This window comes from Triticum aestivum, chromosome 4B (assembly GCF_018294505.1).
Source record: "Triticum aestivum cultivar Chinese Spring chromosome 4B, IWGSC CS RefSeq v2.1, whole genome shotgun sequence".
NCBI classification, from domain to species: domain Eukaryota; kingdom Viridiplantae; phylum Streptophyta; class Magnoliopsida; order Poales; family Poaceae; genus Triticum; species Triticum aestivum.
The window spans coordinates 104,215,074-104,232,126 of record NC_057804.1 but is presented as its reverse complement, the minus strand read 5'-3'; the positions used below and the strand labels follow the sequence as shown (position 1 = coordinate 104,232,126).

The 17,053-nt window shown below is 45.3% G+C and overlaps 1 protein-coding gene across 1 annotated transcript; it reads right to left on the bottom strand.

Annotated features, from left to right (window-relative positions):
* Nucleotides 1–6,071: 6,071 nt before the first annotated feature.
* LOC100682499 (MLO-like protein 4) lies at nucleotides 6,072–11,480 on the bottom strand. The gene is made up of 16 exons (XM_044512774.1): nucleotides 11,257–11,480; nucleotides 10,873–11,179; nucleotides 10,740–10,797; nucleotides 10,126–10,337; nucleotides 9,924–10,040; nucleotides 9,771–9,831; nucleotides 9,576–9,664; nucleotides 9,108–9,182; nucleotides 8,919–9,004; nucleotides 8,628–8,677; nucleotides 8,494–8,534; nucleotides 8,179–8,349; nucleotides 8,052–8,087; nucleotides 7,710–7,777; nucleotides 7,328–7,388; nucleotides 6,072–6,682 (listed from the first exon to the last, which is right to left on the bottom strand). Exons 2-16 carry the CDS (start codon nucleotides 10,987–10,989, stop codon nucleotides 6,383–6,385), a joined length of 1,542 nt encoding a protein of 513 aa, XP_044368709.1. The 5' UTR covers nucleotides 10,990–11,179; nucleotides 11,257–11,480; the 3' UTR covers nucleotides 6,072–6,382.
* Between the last annotated feature and the right edge of the window lie 5,573 nt (nucleotides 11,481–17,053).

Sequence of the window (17,053 nt, the reverse complement as noted above, 5' to 3'; positions counted from 1 at the left end):
CTATTAGCAAGCTTAATAGTAACATCAATGTCTTCTAATTCAACGGGCAATGTCGTGCATAATTTCTTTGTAAAGATCATAAGGTATCGCACTAGCACTAGAACCCATATCACATAAGCCATGATAACAATGATCTCCTATTTTAACAGAAATAGCAGGCATGCCTACAATAAGTCTACGTGTCTTAGTATCAGGTCTAGCAATATTAGCAGTCTCACCCAAGAAAGAAATAGCATGCCCATCTAAATCCTCATCCAAGAGATCTTTAACCATAGCAATACTAGGTTCAACATTAATTTGCTCAGGAGGTGTATAGGTCCTAGTATTACTCTTACGAATAACAGTCGAAGCTTTAGCGTGATCTTTTATCCTAACAGGAAAAGGAGGGTTTTCAACATAAGCAGTAGGAACAATAGGATCACTATATGTAATAGTATTTTCTTCGACTGTAATAGGTGCAACTACTTTCACTTCAACAAGAGGATTATATTTAAACCACTTCTCTTTAGGGAGATCAATGTGAGTAGCAAAAGATTCACAAAAAGTAGCTACTATCTCAGAGTCAAGTCCATACTTAGAGCTAAATCCACGGAAAGCATCAGTATCCATAAAAGATTTAACACAATCGAACTTAGGTGTCATACCTGACTCCTTACCATCGTCGGAACCCCAATCTTCAGAGTTGCGTTTAATTCTTTCCAATAAGTCCCATTTGAAATCAATAGTCTTCAGCATATAAGAACCAGCACAGGAAGTATCGAGCAGGTTGCGATTATCGAGAGAGAGAGCCGAGCATAAAAATTCTGAATAATCATTTCTCGAGAGAGCTCATGATTGGGGCATGAATACAACATTGACTTAAGCCTCCCCCAAGCTTGAGCGATGCTTTCTCCTTCGCGAGGCCAGAAATTATATATGTAATTACGGTCATGATGAACAAGATGCATAGGATAAAACTTCTGGTGAAATTCCAACTTCAATCGCTTATAATTCCAAGATCTCGTATCATCACATAGCCTATACCATGTCATTGCATCTCCCTTCAAAGATAAAGGGAAGACCTTCCTTTTGACAACATCATCGGGAATACCTGCAAGCTTAAATAATCCACAAACTTCATCCACAAAGAGAAGGTGTAAATCGGGATGCAATGTTCCGTCTCCTGCAAAAGGATTAGCTAAAAGTTTTTCTATCATACCCGAAGGAATCTCAAAGTGAATATTTTCATAAAGTTCAGTAGGTTGAGGAGCATCTCTTTGCTCTTTTGGTTGGGGTGAAGATACCCCAAACAAGCCCCTCAAAGGATTAGTTTCCATAGTGACAAGTAACAGAAAATTTCAGCACACTATATAAATGTTTCCTTACCAAGTTCCAGTCACCAAAAGAGCTACACTCCCCGGCAACGGCGCCAGAAAAGAGTCTTGATGACCCACAAGTGTAGGGGGTCTATCGTAGTCCTTTCTATAAGTAAGAGTGTCGAACCCAACGAGGAGCAGAAGGAAATGATAAGCGGTTTTCAGTAAGGTTTTCTCTGCAAGCATTGAAATTGTAGGTAATAGATAGTTTTGTGATAAGATAAATAGTAACGAGCAAAAAGTAAATAAAGTAAATAAAGTGCAGCAAGGTGGTCCAATCCTTTATGTAGCAAAGGATAAGCCTGGACAAATTCTAATAATGAAGAAGGAGCTCTCGAGGACACATTGGGAATTATCGTCAAGCTAGTTTTCATCACGTTCATAAGATTCGCGTTCGGTACTTTGATAATTTGATATGTGGGTGGACCGGTACTTGGGTACTGACCTAACTTGGACAAGCACCCCACTTATGATTAACCCCTATTGCAAGCATCCGCAACTACAAAAAGGAGTATTAAGGTAAACCTAACCACAGCATTAAACATATGGGTCCATATCAACCCCTAACGAAGCAACGCATAAACTAGGGTTTAAGCTTCTGTCACTCTAGCAACCCATCATCTACTTATTACTTCCCCATGCCTTCCCCTAGGCCCAAATAATGGTGAAGTGTCATGTAGTCGACGTTCACATAACACCACTAGAGGAAAGACAACATACATCTCATCAAAATATCGAACGAATACCAAATTCACAGGACTACTAATAGCAAGACTTCACCCATGTCCTCAGGAACAAACATAACTACTCACAAAGCATATTCATGTTCATAATCAGAGGAGTAATAATATGCATAAAGGATCTGAACATATGATCTTGCACCAAGTAAACCAATTAGCATCAACTACAAGGAGTAATCAACACAACTAGCAACCCACATGTACCAATTTGTGGTTTTATACAAGATTGGATACAAGAGATGAACTAGGGTTTTGAGAGGAGATGGTGCTGGTGAAGATGTTGATGGATATTGACCCCCTCCCGATGAGAGGATCGTTGGTGATGACGTTGGTGATGATTTCCCCCTCCCGGAGGGAAGTGTCCTCGGCAGAACAGCTCCGCTAGAGCCCTAGATTTATTCCGCCAAGGTTTCGCCTCATGGCGGCGGAGTTTCGTCCCGTAAGCTTGCCCACGATTTTTTCCAGGGTAAAAGTGATGATATAGCAGAAGATGGACGCCGGAGGCCCACCAGGGGGCCCAGGAGATAGGGGGCCGCACCCTATAGGGGGGGTGTCCCCTGTCTCCTGGACAGGGTGTGGACCCCTGGCCTATTTCTTTCGCTCATAAATTCTTATTAAATTCAAAAAGTTGTTTCGTGGAGTTTCAGGACTTTTTGAGTTGTGCAGAATAGGTTTCCAACGTTTGCTCCTTTTCCAGCCAGAATTCCAGCTGCCGGCATCCCCCCTCTTCATGGTAAACCTTGTAAAATAAGAGATAATAGCCATAAGTATTGAGATATAATGTGTAATAACAGCTCATAATGCAATAAATATTGATATAAAAGTATGATGCAAAATGGACGTATCAGTGGGCTGTCAGCTGGTTTCGGCTGCGTCCAATGAGGCCCTTATGCCCCCCTTCGGGGAGGAAGAGGTCCACGCCACGATTAAGGGCATGAACCCTTCCTCCGCTCCGGGTCCAGATGGCCTGTCGGTGAAATTCTTCTGATCCTTCTGGCATGCTATCAAGCCCAAGGTTGTGGCGCTCTTCAACGAGTTCTATGTGGGATCCATGGACCTAGGTCGCCTCAACTATGGGATTATCACTCTAATCCCTAGGTCCCGGGTGCCTAGGATATCCGCCAGTTCCGTCCTATCACGGTGATTACTGTGATATTTCGGATTCTTGCGAAAGGGTACGCCAATAGGGTGACCCTGCTCGCTAACTCCATAACCCACCCCAACCAATCCGCCTTCATCCAAGGCTGGTTCATCCTCGATGGGGGGTTGGTGTTCCACGAGGTCCTGCATGAAGTCCACACAAAGCGCCAGTGTGCGGTTTTCCTGAAGCTGGACTTCCATAAAGCTTATTACACGGTTTGGTGGTCATTCCTTCGTGAAGTCCTCCTCCGCAAGGGCTTCGACTATCGGTGGGTCACCCGCGTCATGCAACTTGTTTCGTGCGGTTAGACCGCAATAAACATCAATGACAAGATTGGACCCTACTTTCCCACCCTGTGTGGGGTGCGCCAGGGCGACCCCCTTCTCCCCGTTTCTCTTCAACATGGTGGTTGATTCCCTGGCAGCTATCCTCGATAAGGCCAAGGCTGCTGGCCATATCCGTGGGGTGGTACCCCATCTGGTGGGAGGGGAGGGGTCTCCCTCCTTCAGTACGCGGATGACACCATCATCATGATCGAGGGTTCGGAGTCTAACATCGCCAACCTTAATTTCCTCCTCCTCTGCTTCCAGCAGATGTCGGGCCTCACGGTCAACTTCGATAAGAGCGAGGTGATGATCCTTGGCTACTCCAAGGAGGAGTGCCAAGGGATGGCCGATCGTCTTAACTGTAGATTGGGCTCCTTCCCCACCACTTATTTGGGGATTCCCATCAGCGATACCAGGCTCACGGTGGCGGACCTACGGCTGGCCGTAACCCACCTGCAGCACCGGGTAGAACCTTGGAGGGGCAGGTGGCTATCCAAGGCCGCCCAGGTGATTCTCATCAACTCCTCCCTCTCCAGCCTCCTCTGGTTCCTGATGAACTTCTATAGCTTACATGAGACTTTGCATCAGGAGATTGCCAAATACCAGTCCAAATTCTTCTGGGTGGGAGAGGGGGACAAGCAGAAATACCACATGGTTAGCTGGCCAGACATCTGCAAACCCAAAGACCAGGGAGGTCTTGGGATCATGGCTTCTAGGCGCATGAATATTGCTCTCCTGACATGCTGGTTGTGGCGGATTGCCAATGGTGAGGGCGGCCTGTGGTTGGACATCATTCGCGCCAAATACCTTCGGGGCCAGCCCCTTACCTTCTGCCAGCGCTCGGGAGGATCCCAGTTCTGGCAAGCCTTGGTCCAACTCATGCCAGTCCTCCGCATCGGCACGTCCATTTTTGTGGGATCTGGTGCATCGACTCTGTTTTGGTTCGACCGTTGGGTTGGCGACCTACCTCTTGCCGCCCGCTTCCCTGAGCTTTTCGCCATCACGGCCGACCCTCGGGTTTCTGTGGAGGTGGCCCTTATTGACTTAGGGCGCCTCATGTTCCGTTGACCTTTTGGCCCCCTTGAGGTCGCCGCTTGGGATGCTCTTCTTCAGGTCATTGCCCTTCAGCCTCTCAACGTGGACAACGCTGAGGACTCCCTCTCGTGGCCACTAGAGACTTCAGGCCGCTTCTCGACCAAGTCCCTCTATCAAGCGATTGCCCCATCTACGGCTCTAGAGCCGTTTAGTTTGATATGGGATATCCGCCTCCCATTGAAGATCGGGGTCTTTCTCTGGCAGTGGATTCATAGTCACTTGCCCTCTGGTGTTGAGGTGCGCAAGCGCAACGGCCCTGGCGACGGCCTGTGCCCCCTCTGTGGCGTAGCTGAAGATGCTACCACATCTTCTTCTCTTGCGTGACCGCCCAGTTCCTTTGGTCCTGCTTCCGCGACGTGGTTGGCGGAACTTGGTGCAACACCAACTTCCGCAACTTGCTGGCGGAGATTCAGGCCTCTGCCTCCCATCACCACCACATTAGGTGGCTATGTGTTGGGTTGCTAGCCTGGACGCTCTGGACCGTGCACAATAGGCTTGTCATCCAGCGTTCTCCTCTTCATCGTGCGACTGATGCCATTTTAAAATGTGTGGTTTCTTGCAGCTATGGCAGCCGCTTAGCCGCATCCAGGATCGGAACGCCATCAACACTCTCATCTCCGACCTTCGAGAGATGGCCTTCCGTGTGACGCCTCCGCTTCCGTCGCCTCCTCCAGAGCCAGATTAGGCTCCGGTGCGCCGGTGTGCCGACCTCTTTTTTCTTTCCTTCTTTGGGCTTGTTGAGCTGTTCCCTCAGCATTAACCTTGGTACCTTGTGTCGTGCTTGTGTGTGTGTGTGTGTGTTGGACCTCCACGCCTTGGCCGTGTTGTGGCTGAACTCGTTTGCTTGTGTGTGGCTTGGGCGGTTTACTTTATATATAAAGTGGGGCGAAAGCCTCTTTTGGTAATACAATCGAAAATGCTTAGTTTTTTCAATAATTTTATTGACTCAAAATGAATCATCAAGGGGACAAACATAATGAGCATACAGCTCGCCTCGATACATACAACCAACATCATCAAGGGGACACAAAGAATCACATCAGTAAAGAGCAAAGTCATACAAGACCAAAACTCTGCCTAGGCGGAAGAAAAAGAAAAAGAAAACTCCAAAGCGCCACCAACGCGCACACACAAAGAATCACGCTGACAAAGAGCAAAGTCATATAAGACCGAAACTCTGCCTAGGTGGAGGAAAAAGAAACTCTAAAGCGATCAAAAGTCAAAACAGCGACCAACAAACTACAAAGAAAACAAGAAATTCAGTAGCAACGCCTCCAGGAAGCGAACTACGCCCAAGAGCCGCCATCACCGGATGACAGGATCCAACCATTAAAAGTAAAATCCTGGGTTTTTTCCCTGAAGATAAAGTACAAGCAATGCCTTCAGCAAGGTAATTATGCGGAAAAAACTGTCATTGCCAAAAACGATCCATTATGTGTAGTTGTGAATTCTGATGATTTAGTGCAATGTTATAAGTCAATACAAAGATGATAGTATCATCTTGAAGTGTAGGCGTCCTATTGACACAAGATTACTTTGCACAGAGTGGCCATGAGCCATGAGGAGCAATCACTAGACAGTCACACACTTATATACTGTGTAATCCGCAGGTCCTTTTCTGCAGGTACTACAAAGCTTCGGCAGGGATGGGCACTGTTTTTCAAGTTCAGCAGAGTTTTAGCTGCACATATTTATCCCGGCGAAGAACAGGGCTAACCTCAGTAACTAAGGGTGTTGAATATCTTGCTCGATGTGAGAGATCTCCTCGTCGTCATCAACAGTGACCACAGTCAGCGCCTCGTCCAGGGAGGACGCCGACACAGTCCTCGACAGCGTGCACACCGTGTTAGTCTCGTGGTCAGTCTCGTAGATGGTCGTGTCGAGGGAGCAGACCGACCTCGACGTGAGTGTCCCGTTCCGCATGAAGAGCGGGTTGTGCCTCCTGTCTTTGATCCTCTTGCACCAGCTGTGGAGGGAGTCCCTCACGCTCTCGGAGACCAGTGACTTCTTGAACTTGGAACCCATCTGCAAATTTCAGCAAAGAAACAAGATAATAAGTGAAAAGGAGACCAGCCGCGACATATTACCTTCTTACCTTGTCTACTAAGTACAAACTGCATAAAGAGGATATACTAAAAAAAGCTTCATAATCAATGAAGGAAAAAAATGGCCTACCGAGAAAAGTAAAGGATCAATTAGATTCTCATCTCCTATTTGTTTGAGCCATTCATTATAGTGGTGGTGCCGGGAAGGCAGCTTAGCACTCTAGTCCTTTTGAGTAAGGAATTGTAAAGGAAAAATTAGCTAGCTCAGCAGGTTTGGACCCGGGTGAATCAGTTCAGTGAAGGAAGGGAGCCTAAACTTAAGGCTTTTCCAAGCCTTGCCGATAGGCGCCTCATGGCTCGCTCAGTTCGCTCGCGGAGTTCTTAGATCAGTAGATCTGGATAGAGTCTCGCTCATAAAGGAAGAGTAGCGCGCTAGCGCGGCTCGCTTCGCTTTTCGACGCGGAGCTCGCTGCTGTCTTTTTAAAGAAGAATAGTGCTCTTTATAAATAAGAGTAAGCGTGGAGAGCTTTTTGCGGGGAAACAGTAAATAATTCTGGTGAAATAAGTGAAGAGTTCACTAAGTGGCTCTCTTGGTTCAAATTAGGTTTTATCATTCAAGAAATACCTGGGAGATAATCACGTTAAGAGGCAGTGTACTGTAGCTGCACCAAACTTGAACAAGCAGCCTGCAGTGCTCAAGGGAAGAAAAACAGCTGTATGAGTCCAAAGTCCGGGCAAATGCACTTCTTGAAGTGTTTAATTCATATGATGGCGGGATTTTCCACTAGTCTACTACCAAAAATCTAACTTAATGCAGTTCATGCATATAATTATATCTCCACAATACAGTTTCTGTAAATACATGTGATTCTTAAAGTAAATTGTCATAGACACACTGATGTAAATAATTGATATGTTGCAGGTTTCTCAAAATAACATGTCAAATGAACATATTGAGATGCCAACATCACTCGTAACTCACAACGTATTCATGGTACGCAACTTACCCAGAAGCCAAGCGAATAACAACCATGTACTGGTTCTTCATGAAGCAAGAATTTGCACTCAGTTCCCACTGCACAAGATGCATGCAAAGTAGTAAACAACCAAAAAGAAGCTATAAATATATCCATTATATCCATTGGATTTGTCATATATAAAGTGACGAGTCATGATAGGTGATGCTGGCCTAGAAAGTTTTGCAACCACCATGCATTTAGCACTAATAGCTTAAGCCATGCCACAGAATAAAAAAGATGTCATGAACCAGCATTTCTTTGCATCTCCTACACTAAAGCATGTTAATCCAACACAACATATAACTAATCACATATTAAGGTGATCCTCACCAGAGACCATAAGAATGTCGCCATCTCAAAGGCATTCTGGAAGCAAGGGTAGATGTTAGGATGTTGAAGATGTTCAAAGCATCACAACACAACATCATCTACATAGTAAGAGAGTCAGAGACATTACCTGGAACGAGATGAACTGTATAAGCCACCACAGAACCCGAGGTTTTCCAAACCAGAAGAGATCATCCCGCAGTTTCAGTTGTGTTCCAACATTTGTGGCTGTTGCCTCAACAACCTCCAGTGCCAACTGAGCGACAACATGCTGCAGCTCAGTGCCCACAAGCAGGACGATCTTTGAACATTTTGAAGATGCGTAATTAGGCCAGGACATAAATACCATTTTCAGATAAGAAAGGGAAAAACAATTAACTGCGACTAGCGCGTTGGTTCAGAAATATGGGTGATACTTTTTTCTTTGAGTTGGGGTGATACTTACAATGACAGGGGCAAATGATAGCCAGAAATATATATTAAGACCTGCAATTAGTGAAACGTGGCAAACCTAATGAGGACTAAAAATGGACAACCAGATCTCTATGTTTGTGTGAGAAAGTAATAAGGAGGTAATACCATGAACATTGACAAAGATGCATATTATTGCATAAGCCCAAAGTGGCCAACTGTACAGCAAATGGAATGTTAGCACACACAAGAGAGAGCATAATATATTTATAAATCCTATGCAAACCACAAGCAAGTAGGAGTATCATGTTATAATCAAAATCCAATAAGGATAAATGCTAGGATTTCTTCATCAGATAAGTTTGTTCGATCTTGATGTGTAACCGCTTATATCATCAAAGAAAAACAAATAATCTCATTGTCAGGACTCAGGATTAAGCAGTGCATGTTCTGTTTTACCTGATACCAACACTTCCATTGTAATCATCTTCCATGCTCCGTACCATGTATTTGTGGAAGTCGTACGAATGCGGCAACTTATGATACTGATATAAAGAAAATTGATAAGCAATAAAAATGCATTGAAGAAATGACTTATCACCAAGATTCTAGTAGACGAGATCAAATAGAGCGATGAAGAGCACTTACTGTGATAAAGCCCAACCTTAATGCCATGTAATCTGATTTTTTAATAGAACCCTTAAATTGGCGCAGAAAGCACAACTGCAACATTTGGTTACTAGAGCATATTAGAAATGTCAAAAAAAAATATTTCCGATCACAAAAGACATCAAGTAAGGTATGTGCCGCAAAGCTTTTGCGTGTTGAGAAAATCGACAAGTCGTCACAGAGAGCAGGAGTACTTGGGTACATATGGTATATTGTCTATTTAAATAGCTGCAATAGATGCAATTCATGTGCACTTGTAGTCCAATAATATTATTGGAGTTTGTTCAATATATATAAGTAAATATGAAAAAGTCTAAATTAACTGGCAAATAAAACATGAAAGTTATAACCATTAAGTCATTACTAACTAAGAGACTCACAAGGAAAATATGCAATAAGAATCAGTGCAACCACAACGCTGTTCTTGAAGCAATGCAGCGAACTTACCATCCAAAGAAGTATTTTACTTTTGCTCCATGGGTGAGATGCATGATGAAAAACAAAGGTAGATTGCCTTCGCATAACCTTTCTCCTAGCTGAGAGGGAAAAACTTCTCAGGTAGAACAAAACATCATTATTAAGCGAATGTATGACTAGTACTACTATATGACCTAACGAGCATCCAATTTCACTTGACCTTACGTTGCAACTGCTCCCTTGAGAGTGTAGATGCTTGAGTTTCCCACTTCCTCCAGCTATATATCTGTAACAATCACCAAAAGAAACACATTAGACACTTAGAGACCGTGTTGCTAGATCAGATACTCAGATCAATAACAAATAAGGAAGACAAACCTTAATCATCGACAGAACCACTGTCACGAAACTGTAAAGCACATGAGTAAAACCAAGAATAAACAGAAAGCGATGCAGCTGCTCAAGACCCTCATATGAAACAAAAGGTTCGTGACCCTGCAAGCAGAGAAAGCGACAACAAGATGATTTATCTCATATGAAACAAAAGGTTTGATGGGAGCTAGTTGATTCTGACATTTACCTCATCGCAAACATGCATCGACTGGCCGCCAACTAGGATTCTAGCAATGTGGGTATCGTTAGCGGAGTCCCCATGTTGGTCCAGATCGGCGAAATCCTCCTCTGTGCACATATAGAATTTGCTGGTGAAGAGTGTCGATGGCACGCAGATCTCCGATATCCACCTGGCCGTCTGGCTCAGCAGCAGCGATATCACGCCGAGCAGCATCAGTTCTGCAAGTAAGACATAGTTCCCTCTTTGAGGCAAAAATCCAAACACCTTCCAAGCAAGAACAATAGTGGCAAAAGAGAAGTCCCTTTGTACCAAAAATAATGGAGAGCACTCTAAGATAAAAGAACAAAAACTGAGATTTGACACTACTGAAAGATAAAAGAATGGTGGATACCATCCCAAAACAGATACACACAGACCAATAGAAGACCTTGACACTTATAAGTAAAAGTGATGAAACTACAAATCGTGACGACCTTGGAGGTAACATGGTCATTTGTAAACCACGCTAAATGTAATGGCAGTCCTAAATAAACAGTAAAAACAGCGTTAAGATTAACGGCTTAAAAATAGTCAAACTCAGGGAGGCGGCAATTTCCAGAGTTTCTATCGTGGGGTGCCACCTTCGCGGATCTTCTCGAGTGCGGCGAGCATGGCCTTCCGCTTCGTCTTCCGCAGCCACTGCGCATCAACCAATGAGAAGATCAGCTACGCGGTAGCTTCCACCAGCTAAGCAGGCTGCCGGACGAAGGTTACCTTGGCGAGGCGTGAGAGCGAGCGCTCGATGAGGAAGCATGCGGCGACCATGAGCGTGGTGACCGTGGCCACGGACCACGTCGGCGTCTCCGCCAGCGACCTCCCCTCCTCCGCCATCCGCCTCCACCACTCTTCCTTCTGTTCGCCTGCCGCGATGTGCAGCTAGCTCCGACGCCTCCACCGCATTGACAAGGGGGAGGCGGCGGCACCGGAAGAGGGAGTAGTTAATGCGGATCGAGGGAGGAGGAGGTGGGCGCGGTCGGCGCCGGATCGGAGGAAGCAGCACGTGAAGGGCCGAACCCAGAATCTGGAAATGGAGCTGCTAAGTTTGACTTCAAGAATACATGAAACTGGAATGGCCGAACTCGGTAAAAACTGCCCAACCTTTTGCTCGGATTGGCATTAAACTGAATGAGCTGCCTCTGCTCAGTTCAGTACGAGCTGGATTGGGTAGGAGCAGGTACTGATTGAAGAATTGCTTTCGGGTTTAACGAATTTGGGGGGTTAGCTAGAGCTAATAGCTGGTGGTGAGTGAATGAGCAAGGTACTACTACAGTACAGGACTGAAGGGTGGTCAAGCAGTGGCACATGGGCAGCACGCTGATATGTTGTTTGTCTTAATGGCTTCTAGAAGATTAGCAATATTGTTGATACAACGAAGTTGGGGAGATGAGGCAGCTCAAACGCGGATCACCAAATCGACCGAAAATATTTAGACATGATGCTTTCGTCTAAAATGAACATTCGAAATTCGAGAAATTGGTATCGTACTAAGGGAAGGTGTCATGTCTGACATTCTGGACCCACTCAAAATCGAGCTGAAGCCCGCACATCCTCACAATTCTACTGCTTCTCCTACGCGAAAGCCCACCCTCCTGTTGGCTTTATCCAAGTTCACCGTCATTTCGACGTCCATCGCTGTGATGGTCGAAGGAGCCAAAGACAATGTTCGTCGCCCCGCAGGACTCGAAAGAGGCGGAGGTAGCCCGCAAGGTCGCGTCCACACAACGCCAAGGCCCACATGTCATGGCGAAGGTAGTGTCTGTTCGCGGCTTTAACTAGTCACCCAAAGCGCACCACTAGGCCAGTGTCGCCCGGTCAATCACAGCCTTGACCCGTCCAGCTGAAGCCGCCCTACTACTAGGTCGCCCAACACCTCCATACGCCCGGCGCGCAGCAATCATCACAGCAGTCCACAGCCGCTTTCACCTTCAAGCATCGAGTGTCGTTCACCGTCGACCTTAGCAACTACTATTTCTTCACGAAGTAGCCGACACTTGATTGGTCGTTGATCCCCGCTATATAGTTCTCCTCTTTTGGTGCCTGGTTATTGCTTGCATAAATGCCTCAACCAAGCGAAACGTCGGCAAATGATGAGGCATGATGAACACTATCCACGACAGAGGCATATATAAAGACAGACAAGTGGATGACTCCTAGCCGGACACCCAGCTGGCAGACACCTAGCAGGTGCACACCAAGAAGCCATACTTTGAGAGAATCGCCTACTCGAACAAGGAGGATGAGTTAATCTGTGAGGCATAGTTGACCACTAGTGTGGATCCATTTCATGGCACGGAGCAAAAGGCCACGCCGTTTTGGCAAAGTGTGCACGATTGATTTCATGAGCAAAAGTGATACGATCCTTACCGTGGGAAGTGATCCATGATTCAATACAAAGCCGCTAGCCCATTGATGGTACGCCATTCAAGAGGATGTAAACAAGTTTTGCAGCTCGTACAAACAAGTGGAAAACCGATGGCCAAGTGGTGCCTCACTCCTTGAGCTCGTAAGTTTTGTAGCTTGTTGATCTATGTGTTGGTCATTTGATTGATTTTATCAATGTTGCAACTTGTTGACCATTTCATTGTCTTCATTTACTAGTCCGCACGCGTGTGCACATTGTACCACAAGACGGAGAAGAAACACTTTATATTTATGCATTATTCGGTGAAGTTGAGTGGGCAAATCAAGTGGTGGCTCATCTTCATTGCCAATTCCCTCAATACCTCCATGTTCAATGAAGATAAAGTTGATGATCCAACAAAGGTAGGGCTTGCTCTAACCATCCATGTGCCTACGAACCAGGGAAGCAAGTAAGAGGTGGAGAAGGAGAAGCGAGAAGGGGTGTCGAAGAGGCACGTGCCAAGCGCTATGAGGTCAAGAAGGAAAAGAAGGCGAAGAGGTTTATCATGTTCATGGACATGCAAAATAAGAAGCTCAAGCTCGAGAAGAAGAAGCTTAATATTAAGGGTACTTTTGAGGAGATCAAGATGTTGTCGTGAAGGCGGTGAATTTGTATTCCGATAAAGCGAAGCATGTGCAAGAGTATTGTGCTACCATATCAAAGCGCTTTGCGCAATTGGTGAAAACGAGGCTACTTTGGCACATACAACCGGACCAGAAGCTTTTGGGATCAATGGTAGTAGAACTTGCTGAACTTCCGATGCTTTTGGTTGTGATTGCATATGTTTACAACTATTTAAATATATGATTAAATTTCTATTGATCTAGATACCATGTCAAAGGGAGGAGACCGGGCAAGGGGTGGACATATGGTGCCTACAGTTAAATGCGCATGCTTGCTGTCCACGGATACGTCTGAACGTGTTCACGGTCATTTGGTGATGTCCATTCGATGATCCGCATTGGAGTTTTCCTAAGTACTTCTTTCGACCTGGTTTACCATTTCCTCATATTTTATGCTAAATTCTAATTACAAAATTTCACTAATAAAATTTGAAGTAATATATTTAAGGAAATATGCCCTAGAGGCAATAATAAAGTTGTTATTTATATTTCCTTATATCATGATAAATGTTTATTATTCATGCTAGAATTGTATTAACCAGAAACTTAGTACATGTGTGAATACATAGACAAAACAAAGTGTCCCTAGTATGCCTCTACTTAACTAGCTCGTTAATCAAGGATGGTTATGTTTCCTAACCATAGACATGTCTTGTCATTTGATGAACGGGATCACATCATTAGAGAATGATGTGATGAACAAGACCCATCTATTAGCTTAGCATAATGATCGTTAAGTTTTATTGCTATTGCTTTCTTCATGACTTATACATGTTCCTCCGACTATGAGATTATGCAACTCCCGAATACCGGAGGAACACCTTGTGTGCTATCAAACATCACAATGTAACTTGGTGATTATAAAGATGCTCTACAGGTGTCTCTGAAGGTGTTTGTTGGGTTGGCATAGATTAAGATTAGGATTTGTCACTCCGTGTATCGAAGAGGTATCTCTGGGCCCTCTCGGTAATGCTCATCACTATAAGCCTTGCAAGTAATGTGACTAATGAGTTAGTTAATATGGAATAATGCATTACGGAACGAGTAAAGAGACTTGCCAGTAACGAGATTGAACTAGGTATGAAGATACCGACGATCGAATCTCGGGCAAGTAACATACTGATGACAAAGGGAACAACATATGTTGTTGTGTGTTTTGACCAATAAAGATCTTCGTCGAATATGTAGGAGCCAATATGAGCATCCATGTTCCGCTATTGGTTATTGATCAGAGATTGTCTCGATCATGTCTACATAGTTCTCGAACCCGTAGGGTCCGCATGCTTAGCGTTCGATGACGATTTGTATTATGAGTTATGTGTTTTGGTGACCAAATTTGTTCGGAGTCCCGGATGAGATCATGAACATGACGAGGTGTCTCGAAATGGCCGAGAGGTGAAGATTGATATATTGGAAGTTTACATTCGGAAAGTATCAGATAAGTTTCGGAGTACCGGGAGGTTACCAGAACCCCCCGAGGGACTATTGGGCCTTCATGGGCCCTAGTGGATAGAGGAGGTCGGCGGCTAGGTGGAGGCGCGCGCCCCCAAGCCCAAACCAAATTCGACTAGGGGTGGGGTGCGGCCCCCCTTTCCTTCTTCTCCTCCACCTCTTTCCCCTTCCCCCTTCTTCGGAAAGGAAGGGGGAATCCTACTAGGACTGGGAGTCCTAGTAGGATTCCCCACACTTGGTGCATGCGCCCCTTGGCCGTCCGCCTCCTCCCCTCCTCCTTTATATACGGGGGCAAGGGGGCACCCCAAAGACACAACATTGTCTTAGCCGTGTGTGGTGCCCCCCTCCACCGTTTACTCCTTTGATAGTATCATCGTAGTACTTAGGCGAAGCTCTGCGCGGATCACATCATCAACACCGTCATAACACCGTCGTGCTGACGAAACTCTCCCTTGACCCTCTGCTAGATCAAGAGTTCGAGCGACGTCATCGAGCTGAACATGTGCTGAACTCGGAGGTGTCGACGTTCGGTGCTAGATCGTGAAGACGTTCGACTACATCAACCGCGTTAACATAACGCTTCCGCTTTCGGTCTACGAGGATAGATGGACACACTCTCCCCCTCTCGTTGCTATGCATCTCCTAGATAGATCTTGCGTGATCTTGGGAGGAAAGTAGTTTATCATAGAAATTAGTTCCAGTGATTCCTACACCAATTAGTGAGGAAGCTAATGATGATGATCATGAAACTTCAGATCAAGTTACTACCGATCCTCATAGGTCAACCAGAGTACGGTCCACACCAGAGTGGTATGGTAATCCTATTCTGGAAGTCATGTTACTAGACCATGATGAACCTATGAACTGTGAGGAAGCGATGATGAGCCCAGATTCCGCAAAATGTGTAAGTGCATCTAGTGCCACCCCTAGTTGGTTTTGGAGTATTGACGACAAACCTGGTTGAGGGACTAATGTGCTTGTGAGAATTGCAGGATAACACAGGTAGTAGTCCCTCATTGATTCGTTTTACCTACCAGAGATGACCCCTAAAAATGTGTGAAGACATTGAAGACAATGGTGGTATGTGAAGCTATTCACGTCGAAGACTATGACATGAGAAGACATCGCATGAAGACTATGGAGCACGAAGACTTAGTTGTTTCGTTGTTTCCTTTTCTTCTTTGTTGAGTCATAGGAACCACCGCACTGTTAAGTGGGTCCAAGTGAACAAAGTCAGAGTGACTGAAGTGATGCTCAACCAAATCCTATGTCTTCGAAGACAATGAGAGTAAATCTTATCCAGAGTCGGATGAGTCAACTTTACTTGTAGCCCAAGTCAAGCTGCCGCATGTGTTTGAAATTTGACCGTTGGGACATGTGTCAGTTCCTTAGTGACCCAGGGTCATTTCGGACAAATCAGGCCGGGTTGCCCAGTGGCTATAAATAGCCCACCCCCTACACCATAAATTGGTGGCTGCTCAGAGTTAGTGCACGGCTTTTGTCGTTTGAGAGCAACCCACCTCCGAAGCATTTGAGAGAGAATCCTTGCAAGGACAAAGCCCAAACCACCCAGAGCCCAAAGAGTGTTTGGCATCACTGAAGTCTTTTTGTCCACGTGATCTGAAGACTTGTTACACTTGAGGACTGTGAATCCTCCAGCCGGTTAGGCGTCGCGTTCTGAGCATCCAAGAGTCATTGTGGATTGCCGGTGAACGAAGTCTGTGAAGGTTTGGAAGTCTACCTTGAAGACTTACCAGAGTGATTGGGTGGGGACTAGGTGTCCTTAGCTCAAGGGGAATAAGGTGAAGACGCGGTCTTCTAAGTTGAATCTCAGCCTCCCTAACTAGACGTACAGTTGTCATAGCAACTGGAACTGGTCGAACAAATCTCTGTCCTCTCCATGCTACTGGTTCTATCTCTCACTTCCATTTACTTACAATTTGTCTTCGTGAAGTCATTGCCTGCTTGCATGATCTGTTTGACTTCACTGTGTGACTACTTGTTCTGATTGGCTTCATACTCTCTTCCATCCTGATTCTTACTACCTAGCTACTGATAGTCTTCGTGCTTTCACTTCATTGAATATTTGACTATGCCTTGCCTAGTGTAGTCTACCTTCCGCTGCATACGAGTAGTGTCAGTTCTATTGTTTATCTTTGAAACTCCCATGTTTTGAAGACTTCCATAAAAATCGCCTATTCACCCCCCTCTAGTCGATAACTAGCTCTTTCAATTGGTATCAGAGCAAGGTACTCCCTTGTTCTATGTGATTCGGTTTAACCACCTGGAGTTTTAGCTATGTCGACTACAGGGATAATCAAAGTCTCCGTTGCATGCCCCATCTTCGATGGCACTGAATACCCCTACTGGAAGAATAATATGTGCATGCATCTTGAAGCCATTAATGTTGATCTGTGGT

What these genes read in the sequence shown, in the direction of transcription:
- LOC100682499 (XM_044512774.1), bottom strand. Translation starts at nt 10,989, where the DNA reads ATGGCGGAGGAGGGGAGGTCGCTGGCGGAGACGCCGACGTGGTCCGTG. An exon ending in CTCAAGGGAGCAGTTGCAAC is followed by an intron (nt 9,665 to 9,770) that starts GTAAGGTCAAGT and finishes TTTCCCTCTCAG; the next exon opens with CTAGGAGAAAGGTTATGCGA. An exon ending in GTTATTCGCTTGGCTTCTGG is followed by an intron (nt 7,389 to 7,709) that starts GTAAGTTGCGTA and finishes TGAGCACTGCAG; the next exon opens with GCTGCTTGTTCAAGTTTGGT.